This window comes from Triplophysa rosa, linkage group LG1 (genome assembly GCF_024868665.1).
Source record: "Triplophysa rosa linkage group LG1, Trosa_1v2, whole genome shotgun sequence".
Lineage (NCBI taxonomy): Eukaryota > Metazoa > Chordata > Actinopteri > Cypriniformes > Nemacheilidae > Triplophysa > Triplophysa rosa.
In genome coordinates, this window is record NC_079890.1 from 11,946,186 (window position 1) to 11,968,344 (window position 22,159).

At 40.0% G+C, this 22,159-nt stretch overlaps 2 protein-coding genes across 4 annotated transcripts in view; one reads left to right on the forward strand and one right to left on the reverse strand.

Annotated features, from left to right (window-relative positions):
• zgc:109889 (uncharacterized protein LOC553542 homolog) overlaps window positions 1-8,824 on the forward strand; it is a 42,924-nt gene extending 34,100 nt beyond the window's left edge. Inside the window, exons 4-10 of one of the 3 annotated variants that reach the window (XM_057347528.1) lie at window positions 899-1,052; window positions 1,392-1,509; window positions 4,950-5,033; window positions 5,306-5,484; window positions 5,955-6,230; window positions 6,319-6,704; window positions 6,808-8,824. In XM_057347528.1, coding sequence (XP_057203511.1) covers window positions 899-1,052; window positions 1,392-1,509; window positions 4,950-5,033; window positions 5,306-5,484; window positions 5,955-6,230; window positions 6,319-6,704; window positions 6,808-6,965 — 1,355 coding nt within the window. In that variant the 3' untranslated portion in view covers window positions 6,966-8,824. The remainder of the gene's footprint in view (window positions 1-898; window positions 1,053-1,391; window positions 1,510-4,949; window positions 5,034-5,305; window positions 5,485-5,954; window positions 6,231-6,318; window positions 6,705-6,807) is intronic. The other 2 variants (XM_057347545.1, XM_057347537.1) reach the window with 2 other exon arrangements.
• Window positions 8,825-14,823: 5,999 nt separating this feature from the next.
• On the reverse strand, window positions 14,824-20,535 carry gpr185b (G protein-coupled receptor 185 b). The gene is made up of 2 exons (XM_057347588.1): window positions 20,065-20,535; window positions 14,824-19,202 (listed from the first exon to the last, which is right to left on the reverse strand). Exon 2 carries the CDS (start codon window positions 19,198-19,200, stop codon window positions 18,202-18,204), a length of 999 nt encoding a protein of 332 aa, XP_057203571.1. The 5' UTR covers window positions 19,201-19,202; window positions 20,065-20,535; the 3' UTR covers window positions 14,824-18,201.
• Between the last annotated feature and the right edge of the window lie 1,624 nt (window positions 20,536-22,159).

The following is a 22,159-nucleotide window of genomic DNA, read 5'->3' on the forward strand; positions in this document are numbered from 1 at the left end:
AACGTGTACAATTTACCAACAGTTCATTAAAACAGTGTTTCTCTCATCTGTTATTGTCTTTGTTTAGTTGGACTAACAAATTATTATAATATTCCATGCATTACATTTATTTGGTAAAACAGATCATTATTAAGACATTAGTAAAACAGTTTCATTTTTTTAATAAATATTTTAATAAACATTGTTTTTTATTTTGTTTCATGTTTTACCTCGAATTGGTGTCCCTTATTTTGCCAGACTGAAAGTGGCCACCCATATATAATAATGTCTATCTGTATCCCATACAAAACCCAAATTAAAAAAGATTTAGACCTATTTCCACAGCAATTATTTTTTTAATTGTCTAATTTATGATTTATCTTCTTTTTTTCTACTTTATTTTCTACTCCGTTAAGTAATATTAACAAATGTATAATTGTTGTTTAATGTAATGGCATTGCTTCTAAATGCGCAGCTGATATATCATGTGCCTTCAAAGATTAATCCAGACCGTGTGAACATGACAACAACCATCTGTTGTGTCCAGTACAGCGTCATCCTCTTTTTCCAAAAACACATAAGAGACTTAAGCAGGGATTTTACACAGATCTGCGCAAAGGCCTTTATTCATTATGTTGAAGGGACTTGTCTTAGTAAAGCCCCAACTTTAATCTTTATACGGTAGACAACAATAAACTGATTTTAGATCAGTGTTATAGAGTAATGGCCATATGTATTGTCTTATCCAGACATGGACTGCATTTTTGACAGCAGGTCTGTTGCAGTGTGTCCTGTAAGTAAGGGACAAATAGTTCTCTTGATTAAAATACTTACCTGATAACTATTTTTGCAGTGAAAACAGACTTTGAATGCATTGAAAATAAATGCATTAAACTCTATTTCTGTTTCGCATCTTTAGTCTCTCTGCAGGATATCAACATGAGGAAGGCTTTCAAGAGCTCTACCATTCAAGACCAGCAGGTGGTTTCCAGGAACTCCATACCTAATCCTGTCCTTGAGCTCTACCACAGTGGAGACAAACCTCCCCCTCTCAATATACTGAGCCCTTACAGGTGAGCCATCATCATTTGTTATTTTCTCACATTTCACTTTAAATGATAAATAGGTAATACAAACACTACCAGCATGTTAGAGAAGTGCACTTTTTAAAGTGCACAAGCTTTGGTGTTTTCAAAATACTGTAGCTTTTCCAGCAGCAAGCTGTTTTTTTCCTACAAGTAATGACATGGTTTGACACGATGCTGCAGCAGCGTATTGACTGCAGTTTCCTAGAATGTTCTCACTCTCAGGTTGCTGTGGGAAGTCCAATTTGTTTCAGAGAAAAGGTTTGTTTTCTTTGCTGACAGTGAGTACATATTATTGTAGCAACTATCATTTTTATGTCTCCATAGAGATGACAAGAAGGATGCACTGAAGTTCTACACTGACCCCTCCTACTTCTTTATCCTGTGGAGGGAGAAAATGCTGCAAGCCACAGAGGACAAGAGAAAAGAGAAGAGGAGACAAAAGGTGTGTATGTGTGTCTATGACAATGTATGTCGTGTTTCACTGTATTATTTATTCCTGTTATATACTGCATCATGTTGTTTTAAAGTGTCTAGGTGAGAATATTTATTATATTTTTATATATCTAAACCATTAAATGAGCAGGAATGTGTTCTATTGCTTACTCCAGGGGTCGGCAACATTTTTGGCATGGCGTGCCGTATCAACAAACTTATCTCAATATAATTATTCAGTTTATGTAATCTGCCTACCGTAACATTAGAATCATTTTTGAAGAACAATTCTATTTTTTAAGGAAAAAGCATAATGCATTGAATAAGGGCCTATACCTGTATAAGAAATCAGGGTTTTGGAGGCAGCCGCCTCCGTCAAATGTCGTGCCGCCTCAGGCTCTCGCCAAAATTATGTTGTGAGTCTTCACAAGAAATGCTGCTTGCATTTAACAGACTGTCATTTGTAACTTCAGTTGCGACATTACGCCACAGTGGAGGCGCTGTTTTGTTATCAGCACACTGAGGCGCTAAAAAGAGTTGCAGAACAAGAGCCAGCCTGTGTTTCACGGCTGTTTGTTTTGCATCCAAGTACGTTTAATTTCTTGAAATGTCTTAAATTAACATGACGTACATCATTGTAATGTCTTTAGCTGTGCAGTTGGATAGTTGAATCAGCGTATACTGTACACAGCGAGTTCTCCAGTATGAACGCACATTGCATTTAGAATGACTCGCACACGAATGACTCATTTGAACCGATTCATTTAAACTATTGAACTTTTCAGTCATTCGCGAATATAAGAGATCATTGAATCATTTAAAGTGAACCACGGAGAATGAAAGATGTGAATGAGCTTTGCTCATTTTGAAAGACTGGTTAATTCAGTTGGCTATTGTGGGCTGAAAAGTTAGTTAAAAATGCTTTATTTGATTAAAAAAACATTTCTGTTTGGTTGAATAAAAGTAATGTTTTATATAACTTAATAATTGTCATTTTTATCTAATTTTGTTAGAACTTTTAATATGTCAAACTCAAAGTCACTTTGGTTAAGCCACTTAAAGGTACGGTAGGCCTACGTGTGTGTGTGTACAAGATCAGGATGGCACCACCTCCGCCTCATTTTGAGCGAGGAAAAACCCTGGAAATGGTGATCAAATACTTTTTTTTCACATTTGTTTGAAAACAGTTGTATTATCTTAACTAAGATAAGTCAATGTTGTGGAAGTATTGTTAGTCATGTTAATAATGTAGTTAACTAATGTCAACAAATAAAACCTTTTTTCTCTGTGACGGCACACACTCCAGCTGCGCCATGTGGTGTCTGGTGGTGGCGCTCCGCTACAGCTCTGGAGTCTGCTCAAAACCCTGCCGCACCACAGATCACCACACACATAAATACATGTAGGCTAATCTGTCAAAATTATCTTTTTGTACAAATAAACTTTATCATAGAGACAGCAAGATATATTTATCTGTTTGGGAATAACAGGAAAAAAACAGTGCATTAATACAAAAAGCCTTATTTGTTACTCAATTCTACCACATTAATAGCAGACACAGAATAACAATAATGGGTTTACCAACGTAATATAAAGCCTATTGATTAAATAACGTTCAAATACCACATATTATTTAATAAAAATAGCGTAAAAATATATAAAAATTGGTCCAACTTGCACCAGAAGTAGACTTTGAACTTGAGCTTGCGCATACAGAATGTACGTGTCTGGTTTGCGATACCTGTTAGCTGTTCTAGATGGGATGCGCGCGGCGCATTGCATCTCATGTGTGACCCTCTTTACAGTACATATGAATGCTAATAATATTATCAAGCACATACCTGTTGTTCTTCAAATTCTTGAACGGGTTGGTATGCTTTGCCAAGCTCTTCGTCTGCGTGTTTAAAACATCTTTTCCAGGCAGATTTTGTGGTGCTGCATCGCGCCTCTTTTCTCAGTGATTTTTTCGTGTTTAGTTTCAAAGGAAGGTTGGTAAATGGCATAAAACATTGAGTGCATACAGACTGTTAAAATATTTAAAGGGGTCATATGACAAGGCTAAAACGAATATTATTTTTTGTTTTAGATATAATGCTATGTTTATACACGATTTAAGGTTCAAAAACGCTGTATTTTCCTCATACCATGCATGTTTGTATCTCCTCTTTGTCCCGCCTCTCTGAAACGAGCAGATTTTTTACAAAGCTCACATTGCTCTGAAAAACAAGGTGTGCTATGATTGGCCGGTTAACCAGTGAGTAGTGATTGGTCGAATACTGCAAGCGTGTGACGGAAATGTAACGCCTCTTACCATATTTGGAACATCAGGTTCCAACGCAATTGTACTGACAGGTACGCCCACCTTACTTGCGTATACATTTGGGCGCTCTTAGTCAAATCATACAACGAACTGACGTACATTTGTGGGGGTGTGGTTACACGAGGCGTTTCAGGCAGGTCTGTGTGAGCATTCGCTTTTACATAGAATGCATCTTTTGTTCTGACACTTTTTACATTGCAATTTTACATGTCTAATACATGCATGGGCAACTTACAACACACCAAAGACACAGAAAATCACATAGTCAGGCCATATGACCCCTTTAAACGATTGTGCGGCACCATTTTCTCATCAGCACCTGGCTGTGCACCAACTGCATGAGCGCTAACACCTGACGTGACAACTATGATTAAACTTGATTATAAGGATTAATATGTAGTTTGTTGTAGGAACTCGAAGTGGGCTTAAACATTTTCGTAAACTAAACAGTATTAATTTTGGAATTAATATAACATTTAACTGCATGTGCTTGGTGTGTCGTTGATTTCCTTTCAGCATGCCAATAGTGGCACACGTGCCTTAGGTTGCTGACCCCTGGTTTATAATATAAGATTTCCCTGTTGAAAAAAAACTGCATAAACTGGTTTAAGAGGGTCATGTGCTGGTCATGAGCTGGATTAAGCTGGTGGTGTCCTGGTCTAAAACTGTCCTAAGTGTCCTAAGACCAGCTATGACCAGCTCAAACCAGCTTCCACGCAAAACATACCTAACCAGCACATGCTGTTTTTTTCAACAGGGTTGACTCTGAAATGTTAAAATACTTTGTCTTTCCCAGAGTTATATGCAGAGACAAACTGTAAGAAAGCCATTTGTAGGGTGCTTTACCTGAAATCTGGTCTGGGTCTATTTCTCTGGGGGGTTTTATAAGCCGACAAGCCTGATACAGCAATACTGCAATACGATCAATATGCCTAAGTAGGAACCTGTTTGTCCAGCCAATGGAACTGCTTTGAAAAAAAAGTGAATTGTCACATTTCAACCTAGAAGCATGGGTGTGTTTGTATGCAAATACCTTTGTGTGGTAGCAGAAAGAAACACATCAGTGGACATTTGTGTGTGAGTTTCTGAATGAGATCTCTAACCCCCCAGACTTTACCCCTTTTCTCCAGACCAGCAACTCAGGCCAGACTCACTCAGACCAGACTAAGTCCCACTCCAGGCAGGCCCTTCTCAGAAGCCCCCTTCTATCCTCCGTAAGACACCTGTATTTCTGTCGGTCCCTCAGACCTCTCCCTCACTATACTTACCCCTGTCTGTTTATGCAGCTCCCTAGCTTTTCTAGTTGTATGTTTGTTTAATGCATTCCCTGAAAACTTTCTTCACAGCACTTCTCAGTGAAAGATGTGGACACTGCTGTGTGTGTGTGTGTGTGTGTGTGTGTGTGTTTCCTTTTTCGATTTACAATTGAAAACCTCTAGGCTTTTTTATGATACTACCTCTATTACACACACTCTGTCTCTTTCAGGAACAGCAGAGACAGGTGGAAGATCCCAGTCGTGAAGTTAAAAAGGTCCGAAAGGCTCGGAATCGCAGACAGGAGTGGAACGTAATGGCGTATGATAAGGAGTTCCGCCCAGACGCCCGATTCACCCCCTCACCGTACCACGGCATGTCATCTGAGGGTTCGCTTTCACCTGACAACAGGTTGGGGATCTCTTTCACTCTGCCTTATCACCATAGCAATACATGATTATAAAAATGGAGTAGTCATACCAGCTTCAGCATAGCTCACTGCCGCCATCTATTGATATGTACAGGTGCAGAACAGCTGTTTCTCACAACAATGGAAAGTTTTACTTCTGTGTTCTCTTAAAGGGATAGTTCACCCAAAAATGAAAAATTCTGTCATCATGTACTAACCCAATCCTTCATGACAGAAGAAGATGTTTTCAAGAATGTTGGTAACCGAACAACTGCGGTACCCATGCACTTCTATTGTACGGACACAAAACCAAGTCATTGGGTACCACTGTTGTTCAGTTACCAACATTCTTCAAAATATCTTATTTTGAAATCATTTTTTTCCATGGTAATTGATAGCATGACACATGCATGTTTACCAGTTTATTACCCAAAAAATGCTTTCTCCTTACATCATCTTTCTTCATTACCAGGTCAGTTGCCTCAGGTGAGCACTCTTATCCAGGTAGCCCAAGCCACCCAGGTCAGCAGATGGCCGTCACCAGCGCCTACTCCACTGCCGATGGCAAAGAGCACCTCAAGGCCCCGTCTCATGTCCAGACCCAGTCTCTGGACCGTGGTTACCGTCCTGCTCCCTCCTCTGCTCCTGCTGGTAGACAGACCATTGGCAGGGTTCAGAACACCCATGGCCAATCAATTACAGACCCTGCGCTCAATGGACCCCGCCCGCTGCAGGTGAAAGATTACAGGTCTGTGATTCTCTTGGTTCTTATAATCTTTTCATCCTGCACTCATCTTAAAACACAGTTAAGCATAATTTCTCCTCCTCTGTCCCAGTGGTCAGCAGTCTCGGGAGTATTTCATACCTCCCGCTCCTCCTCCCCCTCCTCCTCTCATTCCCTCTGCCCAGACTGCCTTCGACAGCCCCACTGGACCCTCTTCTGCCCCAGCCAGTGCCATGGCATCTCTCACCCAGTCTTACAACCCTTCTCCTCCCACCCCTGCCCTCCCTGTCTCCTACACCCCTTCCCCAACCCATCCTCCACCCGCAGCCCCCCCTCCACCTCCACCCGGACCCCCCACACACCCCCATACACACCCTCACTCACACTCCATGCCTGCTACGGCCCCAGTGGAGGCACCGGTGGTTCCCAGGAAGGGCCAGGTACCCCTGATCCCAATGAGCGATGCACGCAGCGACTTGCTGGCTGCCATCCGACGAGGTCAGAGATCTCTGTATTATTCTATTTATTAATGATAGCGTATATAAAAATAGTTTTGAACCCTGCCTGTATCATGCCCTCCATTGTCTGTTGTGTTTTACAGGGATCCAGCTGCGTAAGGTGCAGGAACAGAGGGAGCAGGAGGCCAAGAAGGAGCCAGTCGGAAACGATGTGGCCACTATATTGTCACGGCGCATCGCCGTGGAGTACAGCGAATCTGATGACGACTCTGAGCTGGATGAAAACGAGTGGTCAGACTAAGGCAGAATAAGGATAGAGGGATTATATAAAACACAAAGTAAGGGTAGAGAGTAGGCTTCAGTAAACAAAATGATCATACAGTAACTAAAGTAGCATGAATATGTATGTCTGCACTAATATGACACAGCGCCTGTGTTTGATGAAGGGCTGCATAACTACAGTGAGTCTTAAAGAAAAACAACACTAAACTTTGTCATTTTAGATGTATGTCTTTAATTTGAAGCCTTGTCAGTGGAGTTCAATGACGGTTTTGACCTCGTGGAAGAATGTTCACGATCGCCTCGTCCACACAGCGGGCTGATGTCTACTGCCTGAGACTATTCATCATTTACTCTGAGTGTGGTGGTTCTACCATCTGTTTTCTCTCCCTCACTATCTTTCTCGTATTCTCTCTCACTAACCTCAGAGCATGACCTCATAATTATTTGAACAGCCAGCTGGACAACAACAAGGCTAATTTTAGCCCAACGGACTGTTGCTCGGAGGGAAATGAGAAAAAAGTGTGAAATGCAAATACGAGAAATGTTTACGGCAAACAAACAAAGAGAAAGGCCACATTATGTCCTTTTGTAAGTATGTTGACCAAGCATCTAAAATCTGCAAAGCAATATTTATGGGCGATTTGCTCATATACTGTAGAGCACAAATACACAGTAGGTGTCAGAGTTTTGCTTGATAGTAAAATTTGAAACATTATTAATGTTTAGGTCACAACTGAAAGAATACAAGCTTTCGCAGTATGGACAATCTGAATAGTGTCTGAAGTGTCCAATGTAATATATATTCAAATTGAGTGTACTTTATGTTGGGAATAAATCATATTTTCTGTCTGAGGGATGTCAGAAAACTGGTTGAGTAGGCCTATGCTTTACGTACACCTAAAATGATACAATTTTCCAGTATATATTTAAAGAAATGTAAAAGGTTTGGTTGGATTGAAGTTGTTTTATTTGTTTCCAAATAACCTTGTGGAGGACTTTTATGCGAATATATAGTGCATTTTGAATCGTCAATGCGTTAAAGTCAAAAGCTGTTATTGCTGCCTGTTGTGGGCAGTTACTGGTAGTGCAACTACAAATTACTTAAAGCCCTTATACTGCTATGGGCACTATGGGTCCAGTAACACTTGTATTCTTATATTTTGTTTTGAGGTTGAAGTAGTGCTGTGAAAGTAGTTATGAATTGTGTCTTTAACCGTGTCTTCATATTCTTTTTCATCTGATCTTTTCAAGTATAGCTAAAAACAATTTACCAGTATGTTTTGTTACATTTCCAGTTGCTGATTTTGGGATTGTTGGATTTTAGTTTTGTATGGTAGTGCTTTTATTTCATTTATCTTGCCTTTTGCTGTGCATTTGATATGCTAAATATGCTAATTTGTACAGAACGAGAGCACTTCAGTATTTCTGCTTTTATTTTTTATTAATTTGCTTAAATGTGCCACTTACACTGCAAACACAGGGAGGCTTCAAGTTTAAACTCTCCCGAATGCAAGCTATCATGAGCTGTGTGTTTAGCCTGTTTTGTATGTGAAGAATGAAATCCTCTGTGTTGTAAACACCATGATGTACAGTATAGCATTTTAAGACAGCAAAACTATGATTTTGTAGATAAGAAACTGCAAGAGAATCAATGTATCAAAAAATACACTCTAGGCAAATGCTGTATGCATGTACTGACTGCCATTAAAGTGCTTCTTAAAACATTTGTGGTAACATTTAATGTTTCCATTTCAGTTTTTTAAGCTAATTTAATTCACATACTATTTGTGATTGCATCATTTGTTTATTGTGGTTGTATTTGAGCTGTCTTGGGGTTCCCGGAAAAGCATGGAAACTAATAAAAAATGTTATTGGGAATATCATATTTTTCTCGTTACTTTAAAATGTTATTTTTTTCTGCTGTAATCCAAAACACTGTTATGTCACATATTATTTCATATACTGTAAGATTTTTGTCTGTATGGTAATAAAAATAATACTATTCTAATGTTTTTTTAAATCCTCAACTAACAGACTAACTTCAAATGTGTGACAATAATTGTTGTTTTAATTACAGCAAGCATCAAGTACGTTTACACATGGTGTATTACATAACCATATCTCTTGTACTGTCTGTCCATTGTCTTCTTGTAAAATGTGTCTATTGAACTAGATTGTACACTTTAGCCCTATCACTTTACAGATGCTAGATCCGATTACCTGAGAGATAGTGGTTTGACAAACTCCATACTGGAAAGGCTTCTATTCCTGACCTTACCGTTTCTTCTCTCTCCTTGTCTCTATTTTCTCTTATGCCTTTCATCTCATATAAATTGGGAGAGGTGACTGGCGGTCTTGTTCGCCTGCCATGAACTTTGTCAAGTGTCTCTCTATCACAGATGTGACTTTCAGCACGAATAATCAGCTGTAATCTGTGACGCACATCTCTGCTGTTTCACTGCCCTCGTTGTCTCCTTCAGCAATTTGTAGAGCTGCCCGATTGGGATTTTTAAGTGCCTGCAGTGTTTACTGGAAGTATATTTTTACGTTTTCACAGGAAATACTGGAAATAATCACTATAGTTACTGTGAAAGAAGGGTTTATGGAGTCTTTATCAAGTCCGTTTTCAAAACGTGTGAGCATGTCTAATGGAGAAAGAGAAAATTAAGAAATGACACAAGACATGATTAAGGGCAAACACAGTAACAGTAATGAGCTGAGCATGTAGTCACACAACAGATGCACTAGCTCACTCTCTTGAGTGTTTCTTTTTTAGCTGTTTAATTTTAGTTGCCCTAAAGACACTATTGTCCCAGTTTTCTTAAAACGAAATAAATTCAAATAAAATAGTGTAATAACAATGTCCTTATGTTTGATACAGTATATCTGTTTGTGTCCTGGAGCGGTTCACACGGTGGCAGTGTCTCAGTAGTGATGTGACTCAGTGCTGTTCAGGCGTGATACTGTCACCTCTCGTTTTCTGCATGCGAAGGCGTGCGTGCGCCCGGTGACTCATCCCTGCGTGTTTGTGAGTGAGTGCGTGAGCGAGTGAGTGGGCAGGATACGTGGGTAAACCTTACAGTCTTACTGTCCTCCTGCCTCTACTGACGTTCATTTGTTGTGATTCATCGAAATTACCAGCAGGACGCGCAATTCCACACTTTAGCACCATTAGTTCAGCAGACGGCGAGTGCATCAGATTCGGAGAGTGTTTCTTTCAATTTACCTAATATACAAACAAGCGCCATTAACACTGCGTAACACTTCTGTCTGCGTAACACAGTGAGAGATTCAATTCCTCGGGGCATGTTCATTACAAATGATCCGTTTTCGTTATTTGTTTCAAGAAATCAAATCATACATCTGAAGTTAAGTAGGGGAGACCGGAGATGGTTGTAACATGTTTTTACATTTCTGTCTGCGTCTTGGAGTTTTTTAAGCCAGTGCATTCAAAATGCAAATCAAACTTTCAAGTGTCTGCTATTAAATGACAGCTGTTTTCTTTGCAGCACAAACAGAAAAATCATGGTTTAGTTTCAAACACAAGGTGTGAAATGTTACATTTCACCCCATAGTCTGGGTTAGTTGAAACATACCCTGGGGTAAGATGTAACATTAGAATATCCACCGGGATGATATGTAACAAAATGTAATAAGGATTATGACAAAAAAATGGATATTAAAGCTTTTTATTCAACACTGACTCTTCAGTATAACTAGTGTGTGTGTGTGTGTGTGTGTGTGTGTGTGTGTTCATGTTTGTATATCCCGGTGGGGACCTAAACCTGAACGCACACCAACACATGGGGACTCGTGTCACCGTGGGGACCAAAATTGAGGTCCCCACATGCAAAAAAGCTAATAAATTGTACAGAACATTTTTTTTTTAATCTAAAAATGCAAAAAGTTTCCTATCTTTAGGTTTAGGGGTAGGGTTAGGGTTAGTTGTGTACTTGTACATCTATATTTGTGAGGACCGGTTTGAGTTGTAGACCAGCGGTGTGAGGACAAGGAGAGTAAAGTGAGGACATTTTGGCCGGTCCTCACTTCTAGAGACCTCTTTAAAGGGCTGTTTTAGGGTTTAGTTTATAATTAGGATTATGTTAGGTTTAGGGTAAGGGTTAGGGTCAGGCATGTAGTTCTGATGGTTAGGGTAACGGGCTAGAGATTGCATTGCGTCAATGTACAGTATGTCCTCATAAAAATAGCTGCGCAAACATGTGTGTGTGTGTGTGTGTGTGTGTGTGGAGGGGGGGAGGGTAAACCCTACGGTATGGGGACAAAATGTCCCCACAAAGATGGCAATATCCAAAATCTTTGTCCTTGTGGGGACATTTTTTTGTCCCCATGAGGAAACAAGCTTATAAATCATAAAGAATTAACTTCTGTGAAAATCTAAAAGAGCAGAAAGTTTTGTGTGATTGTTAGGGTTAGGGGGTGGGTTAGGGGTAGGGAATATGATATACAGTTTGTACAGTATAAAAACCATTGCGTCTATGGAATGTCCCCATAAAACATGGAAACCCAACATTGTGCGTGCTTGCGTGCGTGCGTGCGTGCGTGCGTGTGTGCGTGTTACAATGCAAAATAAAACGTGCAAATGTGCATTAGCTTCAACAATTGAACACTATTTGTGTGGGTGAGTGTGTGTTACATTAGCATCATCCTTATAAAACTGAATAGCTATCATTCATGTGGGTGTGGGTGTACGTTTGTTACTCTGTCATAGTAATGACCATATTTAAATTAAACATGAACACTTGAACATTTTTTGTGTTTGTGTGTTGAGTCTTGTTGTTACAACTGACCCAGAGTCTTGTAGCCATGAAATAGCTCACCTTACAGCTAAAAGCTAACACATTAGCATCAACAACTTGTATGAAATAAATCTACACAGACACACAAATAACATAATTTAACTTTGATTAGTTTAACTACAAATCAGGCATTGCCATTACAAAAACAAGTTAAGTAAAAAAACTTACTTTCTTACCTCAAGTTAAGTTTTTCCCCTCTAACTTCTGCTGTATCTGCCACAGGGCTCTACATTCTCACATGTGCAATAAGGACTAAACTAAGCATGTGTGAAGTGAATCAGGTGATTTGTAACTAGTTCCTGATTGGAGAGATTGGAAGTGTTACATCTGACCCATGTTACAACCATCCACTGTCTCCCCTACCTTCCTAACAAATATCTTCATATCAGTTTGTGCCTAAATACAATTTAGTAAAAATATGTGTAATATTGTTGTTGCTGCTAAGTGCCAGGTAATGAAACATCAATCCGTCGAAAAAATAATAAAGAAATAAAAAAATTAGTATAAACAACTTTCTGTATTAACAGAAGTGATGGTTATAATGTTGTTCATTTGTAAGGGAATGGCCAGGGGTGTCGCTAGACCTAAAGCTCTACTGGGGCACAGGCCCCCCATCACTTTTTCGATCACTTTTTTCTTAAAAACCTGCTGTGTGCAAGAAGTATGCAACACAATGCACTATACAAACTTCCCTTGCTTAAACCACTATGCCTACAGTGCAACAATACTGGGCAAGGTAAACATTTATGTATTTAAAAATATTTAAGTATCTTCAACATAATAAACATAAACTTTATTAACATGTTTGCATGCACTGTATGGGAATAATAAAAGCAGAGAGAAACTTTTCTCGCACATCTGCATTCATTACACAATAATAACAATGAATAATTAAATATTTTCAAGAATTTACAATTACAATATTTCAAGAAACAATTCGTTTTATGGCTCCAACTAATATAAATAACATGTTTTACCTAAAAAAAACAATATTTTCTGGTTTAACAGCCAAGTCCAAACAAAGTTGATTATTTTTTTGAACCAACTGTACATGCCTATAAAAGCACAGAGTTACTGCCAACTTTTTATGTAATGTCCTAAACTAGAGCTAGTAAATTAAATATTATTTTCATTTCTGAGAGTCCAGAACACAATGTTTTTCTAAGCAACAATGCAATTTTACAGACTTGAAAATTGTTTTTCTGAGACATATTCCTCTAATGTCTGAGACCTGACCTGACTGGCTGGGGATGTAGAGCCGGATTATCCATTGGGCATTATGGGCACAGGCCCAGGGGCCCATGCGCACTTGGGGCCCAAGCAAGGGGAAGACAATTTCACATAACAGTATTTCCGCTATATTCATTCTGCTGTGCGCTTCTCTGGCCCGCACTGTCGCACACACGCAGATGCACACACAAAACAGTGTTTCTAATTTAGGAAGTCTATCTCTTGATTTAGTAACATTTACGAGCCCTCTAGTGGCTTTTGTTCAGAAGAAGCACATAGCGACAAATCTAGCAACTTCTTGGCTAGACTTTAGATTTCATTCAGTGGGAAAATGTCGCCCGTGCTGCCCCGCGAGCGCGAGATCTCTCTTTCCCAGCGCAGTGATCCCGTCTCTCGGCATCACTCTGTACAGTGAGCGGCAGGAAGAAGCAGCACATTCAATTCACCGTATGACGACTCCTGAATGAAATGAGAACAAAACAGCGTTTCCAACAACCTGCCACTGTTATCGCCTGTTTGGATATATAAACATGAACACATTTCGTTGCTAAATATGCACAATGGTTACCTAGACAGAGGCTGTGTGAAAGAACATAGCCAAAAGATTTTTATGGTGATTTGTTAGATGATGTCGCGTTATAAGTCAGAACTGACAATAGAAACTGAAAATATGTCAATGAGAATGGCTTTATTGTTTTAAATCTAATCTATTAAATCTAAAAAGGAAAGAGTTTTTTTTACATGTATTTGGTGGTGTTTCTTTGCCAATTATGAATTTTATATTGATATCATGATGATCAGGTCTAACTGCCTTACTTTATCATTATTTAGCCTTCATTATTAGAAAATCCACAGTGCTTTTACATACATTGCAAAACGTTTACATACACACAAATATTATGATGTCGTAATATATAGGTTAATGACTTAGAATATTCTTTAATGCCATTTAACACATTACATGATTACATAAGAATATGAGTCGCAAGGTGCTTGTTACACAAATAAAGTTTAACAAATGGACAAATTACTCCTATATGTAATCATTGGCAAAGACTGCCATTTTATTCTTAGAAAACAATGATGTTCATAAGAAAATATTTGAGAATTGCACTTAAGAATATTCTTAAGAACTTCCTATAATTTATCTTAAGAAAGTGCTTATGTTTTCTCTTAAGAACAGTTTTGTGAATCCGGCGTGTTTGTGAATTATGGAAGAATCTGATAGAACTGAATTGGTAGAGGTGAGGCAGTGTGTGCTTACATACGCCAGTGAGTTACAGTATGCAGGGAAATGTCTTAATATTGTTGCTGCTGGTCCAGGAAAGCATTGTTGCAATCATGTGGTGTAAATCCTGTAGGATTTAGGATGTGTACAGGTGTTGATATTGTCCTTTAGGTTGTGATCATAGTTTGTAACTTGTCAATGTAATTCGGTATAAGATAGAGGTGTTTCCTACAGGTAGTAAGTACCCTATAGGCTAATTCAAAACTTTATTGTGTGCACCTGCAGGGGCCTCTGAATTCTTAATCCGGGCCTGGGGATGTACAGTAGTTTATCAAGTCTTACCTCCCTCAAACTTTGCACAAACAATGCGCGAAAAATCCTTAAAAATTCCCTCACAGCGTGGGTTCGGCAAGATCCCACACTTTCCGTGATCCTGACACAGTGCGTTACGTAAACGGACCAGCTCAATAATTTATACGCATTGCTTTTAAAGCTGAGCCGCCTTCAAACGGAGATCTGTGCAGGTGTGAGTGCTGTTCTCTCTCCCTCTCTCTCACTCTCTCACACACACGCACGCACGCACACACAAACAAATGACAGACACCAACCAAACTTGATTTTGCCGAATTTTATTTGACAAAGTATTCGACTCTTGTTGTTTTTCCCTCGCTCTCTCTTTGTCTCTGTATTGTTATATTTACAGTAATAAAAAATAAATCATTTTTGGAAGGATTACATTCCACACTTACATTGCAACGTGTAGCATGTTCCCTTCATAAAGTGCTTGTCAGATTTGAATTCACAATACAAAGAGAAACAACGCAAGATAAATAAATGATAAACACTTACACAGTTTAAGAGCACCCATCCACATCTCTGACCATAAGGGCCACACATTTGTCCAGTTACAATCGACACATTGTGCTGACAGTTTGCCTATACATGTACATTCCTTAGCTCTATAGATGGATTTTTGAGTGATTTTAGATTATAGCGAGACTTAACGTACACAGATTTTGATAATGGACTGCATTTGGATGCAGTGGTTACATAAACCCAGAGGCTCTTCCAAAGGCTTAATCTCTCTCTCTTTCTCTCTCTCTCTCTTTTTTAGTCTCTCTCCCTCATTCTGGAAAGTCTCCTTCGCACTAATGTAGCTGTTGATGGGAAACACAGAGCTCTGCTTAATGGCCCAGAAAAGGGATTTCAAGTAGCCTAGATAAATGTAACATTTCATGCTCTTCAAGGTTATTTTTAGCAGGGCCAGATTTAGTGGTAAAAGAACTCTTGTGCGGTTAGGAGCTGTCATTCAGACAACCTCCCTCTGTTTATGTACGACAGCAGAGACGTCACAATAGGGTATGCTGGGCTTTTTGTCATTCTCACTCCAGATTCTTTTTTCTTGTAACTAAAGAATTCAGCCGCAGTAGCTCAGGATGAGTGCACTCATTTTACATTTTATCCACTCCTGTCTGAAGATATGTGTAACTTTTTCCTGATGATGGCTGGATGTCTGGAGTTCTTTAATTCTATGATGATATCTGTGGTGTTAGTAATTAGATAGGTCACTTTTGAGCATGAGGCTGAGGGTGGACCATCTGTCTGTGGTCTGGGGCAAGAAAGGGCTGGCCCAATCCAACAGAATCTTAAAGAGAGGACTGCAGTGTTCTCGGTAACCAAATTGGTCAGCAATGTCCAAGAAAATACCAGAGTATGGGATGAACACAGGCGTTCCCTTGGTGTACCACCTGGTTCTCTGGGTCTGATTTTAAGTTCTCCCTTACAGACTCCACTTAAAACTAGTTGTCACAAAACAAACTGTATCTGTCTTAGATAACCATCTCAAACTGTGCTTTGACCACCGCAAGATTTTCAAATGAATGTTACTGTTGACACAGAAAAGTGATGATATCACCGGTGATGAATGCATGAAAATCAATAAGACACTAGTTAGTGAAATTATGGCACTTTCTGCCTTGTCAACACTTTTTTGTTTTGTATGTTTTTGTTCTTTTGCTTTTGCTTTTTTAGGAAACCATCGATAAGAATACAGATACGGAACACACACACACACATATACATACACACCGAAACAACATCAAAAAAACTCATGCCCTGATGTGTATAAAAATATATGTTTCCATACAGCATTGCATAAGAAAAATAACCGCTTGCACCCCTTAACAAACAGAATCTATGGCATCCCATTGAGTACACTGTAGTAGAGATACATTACATAAGATTAGATTTGCAGAAAACAGTTGATATTTGCCACGTTTTGTGTGTTAGGTGGGGTAGGTTATTTTTTTAAAAGTGGGCACAGTGTGACAGGTCACTGAACCCCACTCCTGACATAAATGAGTGGTGTATAAACAAATGGTTCATGCTCTCTTTCACTTTCAGAATCACACGCACAATCACACAGAACAAAAATTGAGATTTTTTCCACAGTGTCCAGACTGTGGAAGTAACTGCTTAAAAGTTCATCAGATTTCGTACAGGTCACTAAGAGTATTGAGGTTAGTCAGAGGGCGCCTGGGTGGGCTCTCAACATCAACTTGTACTACAATGTGAAGGTATATTTTATAAAACAGTACAGTTGATTTAATAAGCTTTAAAAAGAAACACCCTGGTCTCGCTAACCTATTCTCAGTCTGTTCAAGTCAGGAAGTAGAATTAGCTCTGTTGATGGCCTCATTGTGATTGTAGCTCTATCAATGAACGGTACATTTTGATTCATTATTGCAGAAGAGAGAAGGTAAGGCCAAAATGAAGATCCTCTGCTCGCAAATGAGGGGTTGTCAAAAAACAGCTGCGACATTCATATCCCCTATTCAAAAAAAGCAAGGCTTTATATTTCACATTTATCTTTGAGTTCTTTATGCTTTTTTTGGTTATACAGCTTAAAAAGCATCAGATATGCCAGATTCAATTGTGTGTTTCTGTTAATGTGCCATTTAAAGGTCATTTTGCTGTCTTAATTTCATTCAACGCTTAATTTTAGTCTTTAGTGAAACTATGTCCTTGTCCCATGTTGGTTTAGTTATTTGATCTTTTCTGTATATCTCTTTAAACACAAGCCAACCCCTAACATTGATCTCTGGTCTAACTGACTAATTGTACAGTCAACACACTCAATTATATCTGATAATCGCTGGGATCATTTCACTGTACAGACCCAGACCTTTCATTTAAGTCTTTCTGCCCAAGGTGGCCTTTTGCAAAAAAACGCAATTACAGTTGCCTTGAAAGACGTCGCCTGAGGTCGAATTTAAAGCGTCTTGGCTGACATCTCATTTCATGCACAAAACTTCATTAACCCAGCCGTCGCGCACCAAGACGTGTGCCAGAGCACACAAATTGCGTGTGGGATGTGAATTCCAAAGACCAAAAATATGTGCTACACTACTTCATGGCAGCGTTTTCTTTAACGTCACACATAAAATTAGCAATAATTTGGTAAAGTTGGACGTAAAGGGATTGACACTGGAAGCGTTACAATTTTCAATTGTGGGACTGTGTTTTCTCTGGGTTGTTTTTCCATTTAAAAGGGGGAATAAAGCTCACTGTGTCTGCTGCTGTCCATGGTCCTGAAAGTGCTCCGTGTAACATGAAACGTATCCACCGTTTACATCTTTCTTTACACAAATCAGGCTTGGTCTTCTAACCATTTCCACTGTTAATGGTGATTTTATATATAATGTATTGATATATTTGATATCAATTTGATTTATCTCCAGTTGTTATCTCACTCAGATTAGGTATTTTTGATGCAATTTGATCTCACTGAGTTGTACCATGCATTGAAGACATCCAATCATACAGTTCAGGTTGACATCATGGACTTACGTAACCACAACACCTATTGCACAACCAGCAACATTTGACTGGGATCTCAGCAAGGAAGGACATCATATCATTAACACAGACACAGTACAAACTGATTATGTGAAATAGATGTAACTCATTCTTAGTCCGACCTATACATCGCTTGATGTCCTTGGACGCAAGGAGAAGTTGGATGGCACGCAACCGCAGCAGGCGAGCCAGAGGGATTTCTGGATGTCCGGATTTCTGTAAGCGTAAATGATTGGGTTTATGACCGAATTGCATGTGGCTGGCAGCACCGTTGCATACGTGTAGATCATTGGGTAGCTGGAGTCCGCCACAATTGAATACATGGCAAAGGGCATCCAGCATGCGGCAAAGGTGCAGAGAATGACCGAGAGTGTGGAAACGCCTTTTGTGGTAGAAATGGCCATAAACTGGTGCTGGACAGCGATTTGCTGCGCGTGGCGGAAGGCAATCTTACAGATCTGCAGGTAGAGCTGCATCATGAGGGCAAACACCAGCAGGAACGTCACAGCGAGCACCACGGCATTGTTTTTGGTGACTGGCCGACAAATACTGCAGCTGGCCTCATCTCGTAGGCAGTTCCAGCCGAGCACTGGCAGAAGGCCCAGGATGATGCACACCAGCCAAATGAGAACCACCATGACATAGGTGAACGTCACCATGCGTTCCGAGTGGTAGGTCAGGGCATTGTAGAGGGACAAATAGCGATCCACCGTGATGGCCAAGATGTTGAGCACTGATGCAGAGAAGGCGGCGATCAGCAGGCCGACGGAGATCAGAGTCACAAACTCGGTGTCCAGCATATAGATGAAGACAAAGTTGAGAATGAGGCCAAGTCCAGCGAGCAGGTCCGCAAATGCAAGACTCCCTATCAGAATGAACATGGGAGCTCTCAGCGTGGGCGTGTAAAAGAGGATGGCGATCACAATTGCATTCTCGCAGGAGATGAGCGTGCCCGTCACGCACAGCGCAATGTCCCACGGGCTAACAGGAATCGGCCGCAGCTCAGCCGTTAGCACCGGCGATGAGTTCCGCACATCCAGGAGATTCCACGTGCCCGCCGTGGAGAGGGAAGAGGTGTTTTGAAGTTGGTTGCTCATTGCTGCTGCAAGAGAGTGAATCATAGCTGATGGTGGGGGGGGGGGAGGGGGTGAAAGAGAGAGAGAGGGGTGCGGTAGAGAAGATAAGAGAGAATGTGTGTGTCAGTGCAAAGGCAGTGGGAATAGGATATCTGTCAAAAGAAATATGCCTGAAGCCCCCAAACCTAAACTAATAGTCTTTTTCCTTTAGCAGTCTCTTCTAAACAGTAGAACAAACATCCCAATCAGGCAAAATGAGATACATTTACTTGTTTGTATTTCATGATCATAACTAGCACGTCGAAATTATAAATTTAAAGTTTTTATAAATATAAATTGTTATTAAAAAATGACTCAATTATTGTCCAGTTGAGATGCACAATAATTATTTTTTTAAACAACATTCTGAAGCACTAAAACATTGTGGGAAATTGTGTCCAATCGAGCTCTAAATGTGCAATAAATCTTTATAATTGCACAGCTGTGTGTGCATTTCAGCGCAAAAAGCTACGAATCGAACACCGGTCCCGACAAAAGCACGGACTTCACTTTGTTTCTATTTTTAGTCATTGTCTAAAAATAAGACGCGCCACCTCACCGCACGCTTTTCTCATGAAGGCATCGCGTATATGCTTCTAGCATCCACAATGATGCTCTTTTGCCTGACGCCATAGAAGCGGACGCATTTAACTCAACGCAATAGCTTTTCATTCATAAATTTTCCCCACCGACCTATCTTTAAATAAACTGCCTAAAAAAGACTGCAGAGGACTTTAAGAGGCCAACCCTTGAACAATTCTTATAATACCCAGGCTGTCCATTAAAACAAATTAACGACACATTTATCTAAGCATTTTCTCACCACGCCAAGCGTTACAGAAAGCGCAAGTACGCATCAGCAGACGGTACCTTAGTGCCATGAAGCTGCAATGCCTATTTCTCCCCCAAGCTCGAGCGCGGTCCGTGTGTCATACGAGAGGAGATGGAGATGAGAGGAGAGATGGAGGACCGAGAAAAACAACATAAAAGAACAACTAAATGCCCAATCCCTCGTCTCTATCTTCGTTCCGCGTAGTTGAGTTGGATCGTCATCTTTGGCGGGTAAAGTACTCTGGAAAGGCAAGGTGCTTGTCGGTTAGCATGGCTAATACTGTTGGTAGGACGATAGCTCTGCCTCGCTTGATATTCCCCCCATTGGACCTCACCGATGATTCTCCCCTCTGACGTCAAGAGTCCTCACAACAGTCATGATCGAGTCTGTGAATCAGAGAGGCTGTGGACGGCATATTAATAATAAAAGACATTCAGACACGACTCTAACTATAAGGTGCGAGAGAATAACGCGTCTTTTTGCGCACTGTCTGGCGGTATCGTTCCACCGGACCCAAGGTCGCAGCGCAGATGCTGCCGCTTTTGCGCAAAACCGCACATTTGTTCTTTCTTCTTTGTCTCCGAGATGATCGAGCCTCATATAAACTTATCACACGGTACTCAAACAGAGGCGGATCACCCTTTTCTAGTTTAAACCAAATATTTATTTTATGCGTCCCAATTGCGTTACGCAACATTACACAGAATATACGTGAAAATGATGTGGAATGATCAAAGGTTTTACCAATCTAATCAAATTAAACAGCTAATATCGTCTTTTTTTTCATTTTAAGATCATTTAAAAAAGGACTGTAGTGATGATGATGATGGTGTCAATATGTGTTTCATTCAAAAGCTGGAGGAGTATCCCGAGGCGCGTGAGTCTCACGCAGCTCTCCCACTGAGGACAATATCAAATACCCCTATCACGCAGCACGCGATGTGTTTAAACGACTGCTTATTTTTAGAAAGTCACGTTTGAATAAACTGGGCTTTAGTTAGAACATAATCTTAGTTCTGTTGATTGCATGTCCGTTTTTGTCAATGGACTATACTCTCTCATACCATTATCGTGCGGTACAAGCAGAACATGAAATCAAAAAGGTTCAAACAAAAAATAGCTTATCGTGCAAGCCTTTAAGGTTGGTTTTATTTGTGTGCTGAAAATAGAGACAGGGTGGGGGTGCATTGGACTGTCTAAAGGAATGCTGTTTTATTGTATTTTCCTGGCAGACGTTCTTATGAATAAGTACTCCTGATTGGAATTATAAAAAGCCCCTACTTTCGCTGAGCATTGGCCCTGCAATGGCTTTCCATTGATGAGAGCTCCCACCAATCACCTTCACTCTCACTCCCCCATTCATCTTCTCCGCAGAGCATTGTGGGTAGGCTATTACATCATCGCATTCTCATACCTTACTACGAATGCTCGATTCCGCAATTCCACAGTTGTAACAATCATCTGAAAACCACATGCATTTCTGCATGATTCATATCCACATAAGCTTGCTCAAAAATCGGTGATGCACATAAATAAATGTTATTATATGGCAACAATAAGCATGTATTGTGTATAATCCTCAAGTGAGTCAATGCACCCATGATACTTTCAAGATTTTAAGACTCATGAGATTCCTGTTTACATATCTGTATTATACATTAAACCAACCCTGTATGGGAAACAACAAACAGTTTTGCGTTTTGTAGGTTTTTGCTTCTCCTAACATTACGTGTAACCAGCTGTATCCAAGTTTCATTCATTCTCTATTGGGTCGTCTCAATAAACAAGTGCCTGTCAATCTAGTGTTTAAATTGTACTGAGATGCTGTATTGATGAAGAAATAAATGCATTGCAATCCCTCTATTCAGCTGAGAAGACTATTACTGAACTCCCATCCACCGTGCTAAAACCTGCTGACGCTTTCCAAACCGTGGAACTCTCCTGTCAGCAGATGCCGTAGAATAGTGTGCGACTATGTGTGTGCATGTGACTGTCTCATCCAATGTATTTATCTGCTATGAGAAGCCACTGTGCTTCTATTCACTGTCTGTTTGACAGGAGTAGCTCACAGTATGAAATTTTTATTTACTGTGATTTTCTCAGTAGCAGCCTTTTCCATTATCAGCCTGTTTT